At 43.2% G+C, this 18,876-nt stretch overlaps 1 protein-coding gene across 1 annotated transcript; it reads right to left on the reverse strand.

The window, feature by feature from the left end:
• Positions 1-1,732: 1,732 nt before the first annotated feature.
• LOC103661058 (WD repeat-containing protein 87-like) lies at positions 1,733-14,650 on the reverse strand. Its single transcript, XM_008688733.2, has 8 exons — positions 14,573-14,650; positions 12,347-12,532; positions 8,859-11,719; positions 8,182-8,371; positions 6,801-7,672; positions 4,387-4,970; positions 2,780-3,417; positions 1,733-2,512 (listed from the first exon to the last, which is right to left on the reverse strand). The coding sequence occupies exons 1-8, from the start codon at positions 14,648-14,650 to the stop codon at positions 1,733-1,735; spliced, it is 6,189 nt and encodes a 2,062-aa protein (XP_008686955.2).
• Positions 14,651-18,876: the final 4,226 nt, after the last annotated feature.

The raw sequence follows: 18,876 nt of genomic DNA on the forward strand, positions 1-18,876 counted from the left end.
ACTTCCTGATTTAAAACTATTACATATTTACCACAAAGATACAGATGTAGTGAAGAGAAGGGCCATATGTACCCCAATGTTCATAGCAGCATTGTCCACAATAGCTAAATTGTGGAAGGAGCTGAGATGCCCTTCAACAGATGACTGGATTAAGAAGCTGTGGTCCATATATACAATGGAATATTACTCAGCTATCAAAAAGAACGAGTTCTCAACTTTTGCTGCAACATGGACGGAACTGGAGGAGATTACGCTAAGTGAAATAAGTCAAGCAGAGAAAGACAATTATATGGTTTCTCTCATCTATGGAACATAAGAACTAGGAAGATCGGTAGGAGAAGAACGGGATAAAGAAGGGGGCGGTAATCAGAAGGGGGAATGAAGCATGAGAGACTATGGACTCTGAGAAACAAACTGAGGGCTTCAGAGGGGAGGGGGTGGGGGAATGGGATAGACCAGTGATGGGTAGTAAGGAGGGCACGTATTGCATTGTGCCCTGGGTGTTATATGCAACTAATGAATCATCGAACTTTACATCAAAAACCAGGGATGTACTGTGTGGTGACTAACATAATAAAAAATATTTTTTAAAAATTATGGGTCTTCTCTGCTTCCTCTCAGATTAATGCTAAATAAATAAAAGCCCAACTGCAGCACTCTCCCCCTAGGAACTTTTGAGGAAGGAAATATTAACCAAAGAAAAGAGCTCAAGGAAGACTTTTCTATCCAAAGTTGATCAAAATCTGGCCCCTACCATCCAAAGGATGTACCCCACCAACTGAAAAAACAATTGGCCCTGTTAGGACAAAAGTTATCTGTTTTCTCTATCTACTTTCAATGGGGATTCTAGGCTTGGGGAGGAAGAGAAGCCAAAATGTTTGTTACAAATGAGAAATGTTTCTCAAAAAGTTAAAAATAGGTCTACCCTATGATCCAGAAATTGCACTACTAGGTATATACCCCAAAGATACGGATTTGGTGAAAAGAAGGGCCATATGCACCCCCCATGTTCATAGCAGCAATGTCCACAATAGCCAAACTGTGGAAGGAGCCGAGATGCCCTTCAACAGATGAATGGATAAAAAAGGTGTGGTCCATATATACAATGGAATATTACTCAGCCATCAGAAAGGATGATTACCAACATTTGCATCAGCATGGATGGAACTGGAGGAGATTATGCTAAGTGAAATAAGTCAGGCAGAGAAAGACAATTATCATATGGTTTCACTTATTTGTGGAACATAAGGAATAGCAGGGAGATTGCTAGGAGAAGGAGGGGAAAAATGAAGGTGGAGGGGAACAGAGGGGGAGATGAACCATGAGAGACTATAGACTCCAGGAAACAAACTGAGGGTTTTAGAGGGGAGGGGGTGGGGGAATGGGTTAGCCCAGTGATGGGTATTAAGGAGGGCATGTATTGCATGGAGCACTGGTGTTATATGCAAACAACGAATCATGGAACACTACATCAAAACCAAATGATGTACTGTATGGCGACTAACATAACATAAAAATAATTTTAAAAATAAAGACAAAGGTTTGGGATGGTGGAAAAAAAAACAAATGAGAAATGTCATTTTATTCAGTATAAGGTAGCAGGTTTCTGGAACTAAATGAGGACAAGTCCTTGTCTAGCCCCACCTTGAAGTGGGGGAAAGGGAAGGAGGCTTAAAATCTATGGCCAGCCTTATTTCCCACCAAGACCCCAAAGTCCTAATGTTAGGCCCAATCATAGAGTAGGCGTAGGGATGTTGGGCCGCCTCTCAATAAAGTAAGAATTGACTTGTGGTAGGTTTTTCCAGGCAAGTTCTAGGAATCCATATCGGGCGATGCCCACAGGTTGGATAGTATGCATTCTGCTCTTCCCAGGCAGAGGTACAGCATTATGGAACTTGAGAGGACCTGCAGGGGCATGGGAATGACTGCAAAACAGGCCACAGAACAACCGTTCACCAAGTACCAGCTCCTGAGTTTTCAGGGCCTTTTTGTACATGGTCTCTTGGGGTTGGAGTTCCTCTCTCTGCAGCAACTCTAGTAGAAGCCTCTGGATTTGGGGGGACTTAAATTGGTACAGATCCATGAGTTGGTAAAACTGTTCCATCCAAGCAGTGCTGTCCTTTGCATATTGTTGCTGCAACATCTGCAAAACATGGTACAGGGCCAAAAATGTCTCCCATTGAGGCACCTCTTCCTTTTTTTTAGAGATGGGCTGTGCCTTCTTCAACTTGGGCAATGTAAGGGGCCTCTCTTTTCCCTTAAAAGTCCTGAGATCCTTCTGAAACATCAGTGCTAGAGTTTGTTTGTCCACAGAAGCATGGGCACCTGTGAAAATCTCTCTTGCAGCAGGATAAAAGTGTTTCATTTCCATCTCTTTGAGAGCATTGGATAGCTGCCGTACCCGCGCACTCCTGTAAGGTTCTCCTAAAAGATGCCAATTTATAGCCTTTGGGACTTGCATCCTCTTGGTGGTTGATGGTAACACTGGTGAAGGTATGGGCAGTGCTTCCCTCTGTGCCTTGTGAAATTTGGGGAGCTCTCCCTTATCCCTCAAGGCCTGGAAGTCCTTCTGGAATATCAAGTCCAGGGATTTTTTATAAACAGAGGGATAGACAGTTGTGGGAACATCCTTTCTGATTGGATAAAGATGCGGTATCTCCTTAACAGCAGAGGATAATTGTTGTGCCTGGTTCTTCCTGTAGGACTCAGCTAAGAGATGCCGACTGAGAGCTTCTAGGGTTTGAGACCTTCTGGCAGCTGATGGTAACACTGGTTCTACGATAGGGAATGGCTCTAGCTGGCTCTCTTTTTCTTTTCTTCTAATTGGTGGGATCACTTTTAAGTGCACTGGACTCAAAACATCCTTATGTTGTTGGGATATGTCTGTGTGACTTACCTCGAGGTTCTGCCTGAGGTGTTTAGCAATGGCTTTAAGATTGCACAGATGGATCCATTTCAAGTATCCCTTTGAAGTGAAGTCTCTGAGGAGCTGGTGCAGTCTATGGAAACTGTCCCTGGAAATCTGCTCTCCTGTTTCCAGTCTTACTAAGACATTGTTAATCCAGTCTTCATCTGAGAAGCTTGCTTCTGAGTAGCATGGCCTTTCAGCAGGTATAGAAGTAAGGGATGAGGCTGGGGCTGGGGTTGGGGCTGGCCCTGGGGTCTGGCCTTCAGTTTTCCTCACTGGGATATCCTGGTACTTAGAGAACTGCTTCCACCTGCCACCTTTGGGCCAATGTTCAGGTTTCTGTGATTTCATGATAATATCAGATAAGTGGGACTCCGGCCTGCAGAGGCCTTCTGGGATCTGGGTCTCTAAGCCTATACCCATACCCCCAGCTTTCTCCAAGAGCGCATCCTCTTGTCTTCCCCAAGAACTTGTCATAGGGTGTGTTCCAAGAAGTTGACTTTCCCGTCCTTCCAAATCCAAATGAACCCCCAACATTTTCAGGGGCATTCTCTCTTTTTCCGAGGCTACTGGGAGTGGTATTTTGAAAGGGCTCTTCGGAACTGTTGGCCACGTGACCTTATCCATAAATGTGGTATCTCTCTTTCCATCAAGCAATCTTTCTTTCTTAAAAGGCATTTCCCTTCTAGTTGTACCTTTCCTTTTCTCAGCAAAAGCCTCATCTTCTATTGCTAGCTTCGATAAGCTTACTTCTTCCTTGGAGACCTCTGTTTTCAATACTCTCTCTTCTGAGCGTATCACCTCTATAAGTCTGCTCTCCTTGTCCTTCTGCCTTTCCTCCTGTTCCTCCTCGTCCTTCTCTCTTTTCTCTATCTTCTCCATTTCCTCCTTTTCCTCCACCTCCTCACTCAGGCTCTCCTCCTCCCCCTCACTCAGGCTCTCCTCCTCTTCCTCACTCAGGCTCTCCTCCTCCCCCTCACTCAGGCTCTCCTGCCCCTCACTCAGGCTCTCCTCCTCCTCCTCCTCACTCAGGCTCTCCTCCTCTTCCTCACTCAGGCTCTCCTCATCCCCCTCACTCAGGCTCTCCTCCTCTTCCTCACTCAGGCTCTCCTTCCCCTCACTCAGGCTCTCCTCCTCCTCCTTGGTCAGGCTCTCCTCCTTATGTGGGCTCTCCTTTTTCTTCTTACTCAGCCTCTCTTTCTCCTGAGTCAACCTCTTTTCCTTTTTCCTTCTTTGGGTTGAACTCTCTTTCTTATGCTTCTTAGCCAAGTTCTCCTCCAATTCCTCTTCACTCAGGTTTGCCTTTTTTTTCTTCTTCCTAGTCAAATATTTCCCTTTCTCTCTCCTGGGCAAAATTTCTTCCTCTTCTCCTTCCTGAGTGATGCTCTCCTTCTCTTTCCCCTTCTTCATTGGACTTTCCTTTATTTCCTCCTCAATTAAACTCTCAGATAAGCCTTCAAGCAGGATATCTCTGATACTCTCTAATAAGTACTTTACTGGAGTTTCTTCTGGTTTATTCTTCTTCATTCTCCTCAGAAGTTTCTTTAGCTGCCTTTTTCCTAACAGATTTTGTTCCTGGACTTCCTTTAATATACTCTCTACCTGGACTTTATCTAATGGTATCTTTCCCTGGACCTTCTCTAATAACCTTTGGTTCTCCTCCAAGCTCTCTCCATCGGTCAGTGTTTTCTCTTTGGTGGCCAGTCTGTCATCTTCTACTTTCCTCTCTTCCTGATCCAGCTCCTTCTCTTGTTTCATCATTTCTCTCTGTTCCTTAAAAAATTCCCATCTCTGGGCATCCATTCCACTCTTCCCCATCATAGATGATCTCTCTTCCTCAGATATTTCTGTTTCTTCCAGTGGTACTATACTCCTTTTTCTAACTATTTTAGATAGGATCCTCAACAGATAACTCTCTCTCTTCCTTATATCTTTTAACCTGGAACTAGCCTCTTTTTCTTCAGAACGAATCCCTTTCTCCATATCCAGTTTCCTTATTGCCTGTATTCTCTCCTCTTTGGTTCGTTTCCTTTTCTTCTTGGCAACAACCATCTCCTTGGTCCTAATGTCATAGGCCAGTTCCCTCTCTTTCTGGGACAATTCCTCTTCTTCCATAATTTCTTTCTCTTCCTCAGTTTTTTTCTTTCTCTTAGTTATGCCAATTCCCTTCCTGGCTATTGCCTTTTCTTTCTTATCAATATGCCTCTCTTCCTTGGCCAGTTTACTGTCTTTCTGGGTCAGTCTTTTCTTCAATGCTTTTTCCTCTTTTTCCTGGGACATTTTCTGCATTTCACCAACGTGTTCCTCCTCTTCTACAGACAACTTCTCTTTTTCCCAAGCCCATTGTTTTCTTTGATCACTCTCTTTCTCCTTTTTCTGACTCCATATTCTCTCTTCCTGGGCCTGTTTCTGCTCTTGTGGGGCTAGTTGCTTTTTTTTGTGGGTCTGTTCTTTTTCGTCAATGGATTTCTTACCTTTCCCAACCCGTTTCTCCTCTTTCTTAGCTTGTTTCTCTTTTGGGGGGAACACTTCCTCAATTTCCTCTATCCTTTTTTCCTCTTCTGGAATCAGTTTCATTTTTTCTCTGGCCCGTTGTTTTTTCCCCTCAGTCTGTTTCTCCACTTTTCGAGCCAATTTCTCCTCTTTCTGATCCTGTCTCTTTTCTTTCCAGGCCTGTTTCTTTTCTTCCTTCCACTTCTCCATTTCCCCAGTCTGTTCCTCCTCTCCTAAGTCTGCTCTCTTTTTTCCCCAGGCCCGTTGCCTCTTTTTCTTGGTTGTTTCCTCCTCTTTCTGGGCCCTTCTCTCCTTTTCCACAAGCTTGTCCTCTTCTTCTTGGCCCAGTTTCTTTCTTTTCCGGGCTAACCATCTGTCCTTGGCTTCTTTTGCTTCTTTCTTAGTCTGGTCTTCTTTCCCTTGGGAAACAAGTTTCCCAACTTGTTTTTTCTTTTCTTGGATTTGTTTCTTTTCATAGACCTCTTTTTTCTCCTTTTCTAACCATTTCTTCTTTTCTGGAGTCAGTTTAATTTCTTGCTCTGCCAAGCTGCCCCTTTCTGATGCCTGTTTTCCTTCTTCCCCAGACAGTTCCTCCTCTTCACTAAACAAATGTTCCTCTTCCTGAGCCAACTTCCCCCTTTCCTGGGCCTCTTTCTTAACATGTCTCTCCATACCCTGGACGTGTTTCTTCTTTTTGTGGGACTTTTTCTTCCTGCCTTTAACTTGTTTCTTTAAGTGCAGGATTAGTTCCTCTGTATCCCAGGACAGTTCCTCCTCTTTCACACCTGCCTCCTCCTCTTCCTCACCCAGCTCCTCCTCTTCCTCACCCGGCTCCTCTTCTTCTTCTCCCAGATGCTCCTCTTCCTCACCTAGCTCCTCCTCTTCCTCACCCAGCTCCTCTTCTTCCTCACCCGGCTCCTCTTCTTCCTCTCCCAGCTGCTCCTCTTCCTCACCCAGCTCCTCCTCTTCCTCACCCAGTTCCTCTTCTTTCTCACCCAGTTCCTCCTCTTCCTCATACAGCTCTTCCTCTTCCTGGGACAATTTCCTCTCTCCCCAGATAGGCAACCCCTCTTCCTGGGGCCACATGCCTTCTTCGTGGGCCATCAAAATCTTCTCCAAGTCCTGCTTACCCCTTCTCCAAGTCCCACTTATCCCTGCCTCCCCCTCCTTCCAGGTCACTCTTTTTCTTTCCCTTAGTTTTCCCCCTTTCCCAGTCTCTTTCTTTTCTCCTAAGACTAACTTCTGCTCTTCCTTGGTTAATTTCTTTTGTGGGGAAGCCATTATTTTTTCCTCCCAAGCTATTTTTTCTTCCTGATGGGTCAGTTTCTCCTTTCCCTGCATTAATTTCTTCTCTGGTGTACTCAGTTTCCTTTCTTCCTCAGCTGTTTTCCCTTCTTGCCTGGCCAGTTTCCTTGCTTCTTTTTTAAATTTCCTTTTCTCTAAGACTAGATTATCTAAGAAAGCAACTTTCTTTTTCTTCATTTGAGAAAATCCCTTGTCCTTCTTTAATGCTTTTTTGCCCCCTTGTCCTCTCAATTCTGTCTCTTTTTCCTCGACAACCTCTATATCCGCATTTTCAGTTATAACAGATTGTTCTTCTACCACTTGTTCATCCAATTCTGACGAGTCCGTTAGAAGGGGGCAGATCTCTTGGAAGAGTTCCCAGCTGGGCTCTTGGGGAGCAAGCATCACCTGAGCCAAGTCCACCAATTCTTGACCCAGATCCCTTAACATTCCTGAATGGGAACTTGCTATCCTTGAGGTGACTAGATAACAAATGTCATCCCGCCAAGACCGGGTATCTGATCTACCCATGCGTCCAGGCATACCAGCCAAACCTCTGCCACTCTTTCCATTTTTCTTCCTTGTATCTTTTTCTTGCTCAGTAATCTGCTTGACTTTTTCCTTGGGCTCTTCTGCAGTTGTCTTTGAAATATCCTTTAAGTCTTTCTCCTGTTTCAACTTCACAGCTGTTTTTTCACGGCTTTTATCCAGTGCCCTTTTCCAAAGTCTACTCGTGAGTTCATGTCTTTCCACCTTAGGGAACACCTCTCCATAATCTCTCATGCCACATTGACCTATGGCCTTCATAACCTCTGTCATCTCCATGTGGCCTCTTCCTTCTGTAGCTTCCATCACAACCTCCTCTGATTCAGCATCCTCTTGAGATTTGGCTGGGCTGAAAGTACTTAATGGCAGTTCAGGCTCTAAGGCAACATCCTGGGTGTCAATCTGCTCTGATTGCCTGGCCTCCCTTTGTTCATCTTCAGCCTTTGAAGTCACCAACATAGAGCTAAATTTTACAAACTCTGTCTGTCTTGGCTTTCTGGAAACTCTCAGGTCTTTTTCAACTGCAGAGATATTGGGACAAAAATAGTTAATAAAAAACAGAGGTTCTAAGTGATATCCTTTGTAATGTCTAGTCCAATGAACAGCCGTAAGAGTCACAAAGGCAAAGGGGACTGAGGCTTTATGGTACAGAAATGCTTGCCATTTCATCCCAGCTTCCATATCCTAAAGAAACAAGACCTTGGTATTTGTTGTGGTATATGTGTTTCTTTCCCAGGAAGCCTATTTTCTGTGGAAAAGAATCTCTTTATGTAATTATGTTCCCACTGGCATCATTTTAGATACCCTGGCCTTATTGACCCTTTCTTTTGGTGCCCTGAGGTGGGACCCAAATACATCCCATATATTACCCCATACATACCAAGCTCTTTTCTCTTTGCTTGAACATATGTCTTTGTTTTCTTTGGTTTGGTGATCTCTTCAGGTATGACTATTTGTTTGACAAGGGTCTCAGGTTTACCAGCCATTGATATGTCTAAATAAAAAGTAGGTTGTTCGTCTCTATATGACAAGGTCAGGTTTTCATTTAGCTGCTGCTCTACCTGAGTAAGCAGGCACTGGATATCTTTAGCTTGGATCCCTAGAAGCTGGTCCAGAGAGGTTTCTCCAATAAATTCCTGCCTACAAAAGTCAAGAGGAAAGAAGGATGACACCAAGCCAGTGACAAAACAACATTTGAAGAAGGAAGAGGAGTGAAGGAAGGGAGAGAGACAGGGAGGAGGAGAAGGAGAAATTACAATTGAAGAGACAGGGATAAAGTAGCCATTTAGGACAGAGCAGTTGAAGTAAAGGATGGGTAAAGAAGAAAGAATCAAATATAGCAAGGAATAGAATTGCTAGAGATGCCTTTTTGGTTGGGCGATTTGTGGACTTGAGTCTTGAGGAGTCTTAAGGAAGTGAAGAAGTGACAGAAGGGCAGGCTAATCAATGCTCAGAAGAAGAAGGGTAAGCACCAGGGAAAAAAGCAAATAGAAACAAAGAACATAGTGGGAGGAAAAGAATAGAAAGAGAGTCATGTAAAAAGAGAATAAGTTGTATAAAAAGAGAATAAGAGAAAAAGGTTAGGAACTAGACAAAACAGAAGGGGGAAAGCCACTACCCAACTTACTGCATTTCTTGGAAAGTGTCTTGTTTCTTCAGCAAGCCTACCAGCATAGTCTTAGTTTGGATGCCTGTGACTCTTATCATAAGGTATAAGGCCTTAGCCCGCACATTTTCATCACTGTCCATCAATCCCATAGCCAGTGGAACAGCAAAGAGATGGCTCAGGACACCTAGCCTCTCCAGCCCCTCCCAGGCTAGCTCACGGATGTATGGATTGGGATGAACTGTATCTTCCATCAGGCAACAGGCTGCCTCAGAGCACAATCTTGGAGATACTTGATAAGTGGCAAAAATTTGTGCCAGGACACTAATGTATGTTTTGTATTGGTCTACAGAACAGTAAATTGTGAGGTTGAGGATGGCCTCAATTAAATTATTTATAATTCCTTCATCAAATTTTCTTCCTGTCCAATTTTGGTTTATCATGCTTACTAGAACATCATAGAAAGTTCGTTTCCACTTCTTGGATTTAACCCTCTCTCTTCTCATTGAGATGTTCTCTTCTAGTAGAGGCATAGGTGACAGTGTCTGGCGTCTGACGAGTTTGGTCATGTCCCAGTCCTTATCTCGGTACAGATCATAGCGTAAGAAGATTGGGGTACCGTCAGGCCAAAGGCAGGCACGGATAACTGAGTTGGGGATATAGCCATCAGGAGCAAAGGGCCATTGCCGCCCTTTACCAAAGAAGCAACATAATATAGGGTAGGCGTTCAATCCATCCCAGCCAGCAAACTGTAACTGAGCAGGAACCACGTGTTGGGGATGATTACGCTTGGGGTCGAAAGCAATATCCTTATCTTCCAAAAAGTGTGATTTGGGTTCCACTTGAATCACAGCAGACATATGTCTTTCTTCCTCTACAACATGGGGCACAGTATTATCAAAGGCAATGACCCGTTTGTTAACAAGGGCCTCTAGTCCCCGTAATTCCTGCAGCCCTTGTCCAAGGTAGACAAATTTGGGTACAAATACTCTTTCAAAAGAAAAGAAGAAGCTAGGCAGGAAGGGTTTAGGGACTTCTTGTATATCATCTGCATTGCTTAGGATAGCTAGGTGAATCAGCTGAGCAGGAGGGAGCAATTTTAAGCAGGATACCAGGTAAAGACTCTGGTTGAAAGTCAAAAGCAGGTCACCCCGATTATTGGCAAAGCAGAGTGGGCCAAAATGCAATGCTGAGTCCAACTCAGTTATGAGTCTACCATGGAAATCCCAGATCCTGACTGAGCCATCAATGCCCCCTGTGACAAAAAGTTTCAGGGAAGAGCAGACATCAAATGAAGTGATGTCACACTGGTGCAGGCATTTTGTCTCTTTGTCTCTCATAGACCTTTGTTTTGATTCTGAAGATTTCAGAAAATCTTGGTAGTGCCAGAGACGCCAGCAGTGGTTCTCAGTGATGGCACCCACAGAACCTGGCAAGAGGATCACGTGTGTTAGGGGGCAAGCACAGAGAATTTTGCTTATGGGCTGCAGGATTACCTTGTTCTTCTGAAGTACAGCTTCTGTCAGGTATATAGTATTATCCATGCCATAGGAACAGAGTAAGGAGATTTCCTGGGGACCTTCCAGGGTAGACAGTGCCAAAACTGCCCCAGAGTGAACAGACTTTTCTATTCGGGCAGAGCTATAGTGGGAAAGGATTCTCACAATGCCACTGTCATGCCCACAGAACATCAATCCTACTAGGCCCATACCCAAATGGGACTGCCCATAGGCCAGGCACCTTACTCTATCCCCAGAGTTTACTGAAGTGCATACCAGATACTTAGCTGTGCAAGGAGAGCGTGTTGCATCAAACACCAGCACCTCTGAACTTCCCATTGCCACAAAGAGCTCTTCTTTGTCTGAGTCATAGGCCCAAGCCACGGCCTTATCCATGACAAGCAGAGGCCAGGTGATAACCAGGAGATCTCCTGTTACTGGAGACAAGAAGCGCAACAAACCATCCTTTGTGGCACACAGGATCCGAGTCCAATTACGGCCACAGCAGACCCGCTGCACCTGCTCAGGAGCAGAACCACAGACATTGAAGAGGCTATAAAAATAAGGCAAGTGGTGCAATGAGAAAGTATGGGTAGTCTGGCAGAAAAAAGTGGTGTTATCAATAAACTGGAGTTGCTGCAAATCCTTATTAATATCCAGCTGCCGCAGCAAGTTCCCAAAGGCAAGATTCCATTCCTTTACAATGCCTTCTCGGCCTGCTGTTAGTAAGGTGTAGGTCTCTGGGCGGCTGTAAACACATATCACTGATGAGGAATGGGCTTGGAAGCTGTGGAGGAAGTTACCCTGGTCTAGACCCCAAGCATGGATCTCTCCATCCTTGTTTCCAGCATAGAAATAGCCCTGAGAGACACAAGTGAAGGAGCAGGTGATGGAAGAGCCACCGGTTGTGGGAGTGAACTTTTTTACCTCTTTCAGCTGGCCCTGACCCTGGTGGGTGAAGACTCTCACCTTATTCTCACAAAGAGCCAGGAGGGAGCCCTGGGGGCCATTCAGGGAAAAGCCCTGTACAAACTCATGATCAGACATGGGCACTGTTTGTGCCATCTGGAGGCCCCTGCCATTTGGTAAGATAAGCCAGGTAACCACGGCCCCCAAGGTACCAGAGAGCAGTATCTCAGCTTCTGAGTCATAGCAGAGGCAGCTGATGAAGAAACGACAGGGCACTGTGCCCAGAGATATGAATGCTTGATGGTGATCTCCGAAGAGTCGCAGGCGCATGTCACCACAGTAAGCAATTAACATGTGGTAGGAACCTATGTGGACCATTGCTTCAATGGGTGGCACTTGATCCGTCACAGGAAACTTCATCTTCTCTATCATTCCTTCCATTTCTGTATCTTTCTTCTGTACCCAAAGTACTGCCTAGAAGAGGATGAGAGATGAAAACCTGACCATGGAGACAAATTATCTCCCAAAAGTAAGGCGTAGGAATGGTTGAATGTTTAGATGCCTGTTCCCTCCTGTAAGACTAAGGAAAGACTGGGGGCGCCTGGGTGGCTCAGTTGGTTAAGCCCCTGCCTTTGGCACAGTTTGTGATCCCAGGGTCCTAGGATCGAGCCCCACATCAGGCTCCCTGCTCAGCAGGGGAGTCTGCTTCTCCTTTTCCCTCTCCCTCTTCCCCTCTCATGTGCTCTATCACTCTCTCTCTCCCAAATAAGTAAATAAAATATTTTTTTAAAAAAGACTAAGGAACGTTTGAACAGCTTGATTTCGGGAGTTTCCTGGTACTGGGTTTCAGGTATGTAATAGAAACAGGATGCTTAAGGCTCTTTCCTTGGCCTTCAGTCTGCTTTCTGGGAAATATGAATTCTCTGGACCTGATGACTAGAGGTGAAAAAGGATCACTGCATCCAGGACAGATTGGGATATGGAGATGGATATTAAAATGAGCTAACTCAGAATCAATTTTATCATTCTGATATGAGGGCAGTTGAGGTACGATGCTTGTAAAGTAAATTAAGAAGGAAGAAAAAAATGAGGGAGCTTTACCTGTATTTGTTTTGAATGTGGTTCTGCCCAGTTTAAGGACACAAAATAGTTGACATCGATGGCGTAGAAGCAGATGAAAGGCTTGCTCTGGGGATGGTGAGGCTCCTGGTATAGAGTCTCAGGCCAGTCACTCAATACAATCACATCATTCTTTGGTTTTTCCTCAGCCTGAGAGAGAAGAGTGGCCTGAGCTAAAAGGCCTTAGTACCCACTCACTCATTCATCTGATAAATATTTATTGAGGATTTGTGGACATCTGTTGTTTTTTAGCTAACCAACATTTATTCATTCACCCTACCACTGGAAAGCACTATTTGGGGGAGTTACCCTCCCTCATCCTCACCCACATCTTAATTCAAAGTACCTTCCAGCCTTTCTCAACCAAGTTTCCATGAGAAGGAAGACCTAATGTCCTAAAGTATCCATTTTACATAAGGCATTAATTTCTCCCCTATATATCTAGAATGCTACTAGTTATGTACCATCCTTAAGAGAACTACGAAAATATCCCCTCAAATAATTTTGTTTTCCATGGTTTAGGTGAGGAACATTTGAGAAAGCCTGGTATGTTCTAAGGCAGACACTGGGAATATGATGCTGAGCAAAAGAGACGTGCCCTTAGCTTTCAGAAGATAAGAGTCCAGTGGGGAAAACAGGCATTGTATAAACAACTAACAAATGTCTGTACAAACAAATAAGTACTTCAAAAGAAAGGAATACAATCCTATATGAGAAAGGAATACAATCTTGGCAAATATCCCCACCTGTCACAGTTGAAACAGCACTTCAAAGTTCCTGCCTATACCCAAAGGACCAATCCTGTCACCATCACACTTCATGTTACACTGCCTATGGGAAATCCATACTTCACAGACATAGAATGGGCATTAGAGCTAGACCCTTTGGCATGCACCTTTCACTATTCTTATGTGCATCCAAGGAAAATGTGTGCTATGCACAACATGGAGTTAATGGTGCTTCAGCTCTAACATTGTGTTCTGACCCAGTGGTGTGTGTGTGTGTGTGTGTGTGTGTGTGTGTGTGTGTGTGTGTGTGATATGCCTTTTAACATGATACACAGTAGAACATGTACAACACATACTATCTTCTAGTGACATAGTACATATCTAGGATGTAAATACATAAACTTCCTCATGCTAATCAGCCAAAACTAAGGCTCATAAAACCTACTTTTGAGGTCCCTCTTCTCAGCAGATGCTTGTGCTACACTGCCTCTTGAACGATGCTCCATGACTCTAACCCTCCGAGTTTCTCTGCACCCATAAAGGATTTGAGACTATACTGAGGCCATTATCTGCGACTTAGAATCTCTCTTCTCTTTATATTTCTCATATCCAGATCTTTGTGTAACTGAGAGAATACAGAATACAGAGAGCTGGAGAGCTTCCACAGTCATTGCTGGTTCAGTGACAGCAGCAAAGTTGAGACTAAGGACCCTGGTATCTGAGCTCTTAATCTCCCATCGCTCAAAACTCGTTTACATACCACTTATTCCATTAATCACCATTCCACTTCTCCTTTCCAGACTTTATGCACAAACAATTTGCTCACATGCTCAACAGTATCGATGCTTTTCTCAGAAGACGCTAAAAGACTATCTTAAACCCAAGCAATGTATCTGTGCCTGGAAGTAGTATTGCCTACTCTGTATCAATCCCCCTTCTTCCTCATCCCCCTCCTTCCATCCCAATAAAACTCAGATCTTGTTTAGGGTGATCACGGACCCAGAAATTCTGGCAATGTAGAGTGGCACTGTGGTACTCCAAGGCTGGCACAGCTCTGTACTTTCAGGACTTCTCCTCTCTTCTACCTACTTTCAATTTAAAGTTGATACCTAGAAGTACAGGAACTATTTTGTAACCATAAGATGATAAGCTAAAATATTAAGGATGATGTGAAAAGAAAGAAAAAGAACATGGGTCCTTGACAGCATGTAAGACAAAGGCACCTCCTGCTTGTTTAACCCATGTGAGTCCATTTTCTGTTTATGGTTTTGGGTTGGGGGTTTTTTGCAGCAGAATTTTAATTATATGTATTATATGTATATTTAATTATATGTATTATCATCTCAATCTATAAGGAGGAGTTGTTTATGGGTACAGGAGGGCCCTTCCAAAGCTGCTCACATGTTGCCAATGCAACAGGCTGCCTTGGCAGGGATATTCAGTACAAGCCCACTGTGTGCATATCTCTCATACACATCACCTTTATATCCTTCAGGGTATTATTTATGAGGAGTTTCAAGTCCTTCCACTGAGGAATAAGTCTGGGCAAAGGTGACATCTTTGTAGTGTTCCAGTTCTTTACAGACATCATGCATTACAGAACCTGTGGAAGGTAAAAATGAATTAATCACAACATCTGATGTTAGACTGGAAATCAAGGGAATTGAGAGAGGGAAGAGCAACAGGGAAAGCAAGAGTATTAGAAACAGGAGAAACTCTCATTTCAGAAAGATTGTAGTGACAGTGAACTACTGACACTTGCAACAACATGGATGAATCTCAAAAACATTATAGTGAGGAAAGCCAGACACCAAAGAGCACGTACTATATGATTTCAATTTTATGAAATTCTAGAAAAGAGTCATCTAACCCATAGGGACAGAGCAAATCAGTCGTTACCTGGGGCTGAGAGATTGGGAGATTCATGAGAAGGGGTAAAAGAGAACTTTTTTTTTTTAAGATTTTTTATTTATCAGGGCGGGGGGAGAGAAGAGAGTGAGCACAAGCGGGGAATGGGGCAGAGGGAGAGGGATAAGCAGACTCCCTACTGAGCAGGGAGCCTGTTGTGGGGCTGAATCCCAGGACCCCAAGATCATGACGTGAGTTGAAGGCAGACACTTAACCAACTGAGCCACCCGGGCATCCCAAAAGGGAACTTCTTATAGTAGTGATGGGAATGTTCGATATCTTGGCTATGGTAGTGGTTATATGGTTATATATCATTTGTCACAACTCATCGAAACATACACTTAAACATACACTTTATTACATATAAATTATACCTAATAAATTTGATTATTAAAAGAAGAAAGGAGTGAAGTGCGAGTTTTAGGAAGTCTAGAAACAGGAAAAAAATGTGGCAAGAGAAAGCTGTGATGTAAGCTTAGGTGAGTCAGTTGCAGATAGCTAAAAGAATACAAGAGCCTGGCTTTGTAGCCCTTCCTTAACTCTCTTCATTGGGATGCTTATTTTTATAAACCTAATTTTTAGACTTAATTATATCTATCCCCCTTTCCTACTGAAGGCTTCATGTATGTGAGTCACTCACATGTTCAACAAATATTTACTCAATATTCATTATATTCCAGGCCTCTGTGCTGAGAGCTGGAGATAAAACAGTGAACAAGAATGATTATTTGCCTGCCTGGAGTTTACTATCTAATATGGAAGGCAGATACTGAACAACTTAAAATAGATGTCTAGTTCTGGTAAGATGCCAGACTAAAATAACCTGAAATTCTCCCACTTACACGCTCCTAGAAATTCTGGATAAGATAATACGAGGCTGAATTCCAGGAGCCAGAAATAAAGGAGGTGGGGGGAGATACAGCAATAAGTGCAAAGTGCCTCTGTGATAGTTCTGACAAGGTGTAGTTATCAGAACCCCAAAGTGATGGTAATGACTAGGAACTAGGGTAGTTTGCCCTGACAAAGAGAGGAGATAGGACTTGGGCTCATAGGAGCTGGGGAGCTGGAACTGAGACCCCTCCATTACCTTAGAAAGAGAAACTTCCATGGACAGAGCTGGCTCATGGCCAGCTTTCTGAAAGCTTACACACATTTAAACATTTTTTCCAAGAACGAGTCAGGAACCTACATACCTCCAAATTCCAGGGGATACCCATCAAGTTCTCCAAATGATTCTCTGACATATACCTCACTTGGATTGACAAGGAAAAGAAGCAAGAGGGAAGAAGAAACACCACAGAGCATACCAACAATTCTCTCTAAAGAAGTCATCATGTAAAATCTAGACCTGAGAGGACAATGATCTAAGGGTCACAAAAATCTCCTTCACACTCTTAGCATGCTCTGCATAGTAGTTTATCTGACATTTGTTGTTCTTTAATGAAATTCCCAGCACACTGAAAGTCACATTTAATATCCTGTTATATGTGTAAATTAGAATTTCTAGGGGTTGGGTCACTTGGATGGCTCAGTCAGTTAAGTGCCTGACTTCATTTTGGCTCAGGTCATGATCTCAGGGTCATGAGATCAAGCCCCACCTCAGGCTCTGCACTGGTTGTGGAGCCTGCTTGGGATTCTCTCCCTCTTCCTTTGCCCTTCCCCCACCTGCTCATGTGCATGCGCACTCTCTCTCTCTCTTAAAAAAATTGCTAGGGGCACTTGGGTGGCTCAGTTGGTTAAGTGTTGGACTCTTGATTTTGGGTCAGGTCATGATCCCAGGGTCATGAGATCAAGTCCCGTGTCAGGCTCTGGGCTCTGCACTGAGCATGGAGCCTTCTTGAGATTCTTTCTCTCCTTCTCCCTCTGTCCCTTCCCACTTGCACTTTATCTCTCTTAAAAAAAAAAAAAGAAGGCTAAGGAATAGGGGTACCTGGCTGGCTCAGTCAGTAGAGCATGCTGCTCTTGATCTCAAGGTGAGTTCAAGCCCCACATTGGTCATAGAGCTTTCTTAGGAAAAAAAAATGCTAAGGAAGAAAGCTTCCCTCTACTTGCTAGAAAGGATGCTGCTTGATTCATGAATTGATTAATAAAGCCAATTAGATTTTAAAATTGGAAAAAAATACTAATACCAAAAAGAAAGAAACAAACAGAATGTATGATTTAACCAATTGAAGGAAGGGATAGGAATAAAGGAAATACATATTGATCCAATGAAAGAAATATAAGATGAACCATAACAAGAAAAAAAGGGGTATGATAAATAGAAAGAGAGTGATAGAAACAAGTCTAAATATGTCATTCTAGTAACAAATACAGACTAAACCCATAGAAGACAATTTTTCCGTTAGATCTTTTAAATGAATAAAATATTGTTGCATGCTGTTAATAACGGGCAAATCTAAAATGTAAAAACATAGAAACATTAAAGTATCATTATTACCATTGCCTTCTGTTCTGAAAATCATCTAAAAGCAATAAGGAGAACCAAAAGATCTTTGCAAGTGCAACTTCAGCAGAACCAGGAGATAAGTATAATCTGTAGATAACAAATTACATGTAAGGGCTGAGAAAAGCAGTGGAAATTTGTACATCAAAGGACACTATCAAAAAAGTAAAAAGACAGGTAGCTGCTTTCTGGAGACCACAGGTGCAGAAATGAGAACCACACCTCAAGTCAGACGGGCATCTAAAGCCAGCAGGCTATGTATGTCTTCTTACATACAGTGAAAGGGTCACCCTTTGAGACCCCTGACCAAGGAAAGGCTCAGCTACTGACATGCTGGGAACAGGCTCCAATTTACCTCTTCCTGCAAATTCCTCAGCATCTCTCCTACATCCTGGCCAGCTTCTACACCAAGTGTGGTGTTGCTCATTTCCTCATCAACACAGCGTCATTGCTCAGTGTACTGCTGCCTAAGTTGCCCCACTTCCATGGGGTTCATCTCTTTGGCATCAACAAATACTGAAAGATGGGGCTGGGGATGACATCAGACCAAAGGGCTATAACATCCTTTCCTTCTCCACACTGTGTTTTGTATCTTGAAAGCCTGAGAACGGTACAACATTTGCCAAATTCCCAGGAAGAGACAGATTGGAAAATGGGGCTCCCTAGGCCCAGCCTGCTAAGAGAAGGTTTCTTTGAGTCAGGAAAGGTGGGAAAGATAAGGGCCAAATCTCTCCTCCACAGCAGGTAGCCATGTTTTGGCAGCTTGTTTTGTGATTACGTTTTTCCAGATCTTCCACCCCCACTACCTTCCAGCTGTTTTCCTATATATTTTCCTTATAAAAAAAAAACTGAAAAGACAACCTGAAAATGGGAGAAAATATTTGCAAATCATCTATTTGGTAAGGGTACACTATCTAGAGCATGTAAAGAACTGTTACAACTGAACAATAAAAAGACAAATAACCCCAATTAAAAATAGGCTAACAATTTGAAAAAACATTTCTTCAGAGAAGATATACAAATGGTCAATACCTACATGAGAAGATGCTCAACATCATTAGTCATTAGGGTAATGAAATAAAAACCATAATGAGATAACACTTCACATCCCTTAGGATGGCTATAATTTTTTAAAAGATTTTATTTTTAAGTAATCTCTACATCCAACATGGGGCTCAAACTTATAACCCGAAGATCAAGAGTCACACGCTTCACTGACTGAGCCAGCCAAGTGCCTCTAGGATGGCTATAATTTTTAAAAATGGAAAATCATAGATGTTGACAAGGTTATGGAGAAATTGGAATCAAATTGTCAAAACTTGAAGTAATCAAGATGTCCTTCAGTAGGTGAATGGATAAACTGTGGTACGTCCAGACATTGGAATATTACTTAGGGCTAAAAAGAAGTGAGCTACCAAGCCATGAAAAGA

This window comes from Ursus maritimus, unplaced genomic scaffold, assembly GCF_017311325.1.
Source record: "Ursus maritimus isolate PB19 unplaced genomic scaffold, ASM1731132v1 scaffold_19, whole genome shotgun sequence".
Classification (NCBI taxonomy): Eukaryota; Metazoa; Chordata; class Mammalia; order Carnivora; family Ursidae; genus Ursus; species Ursus maritimus.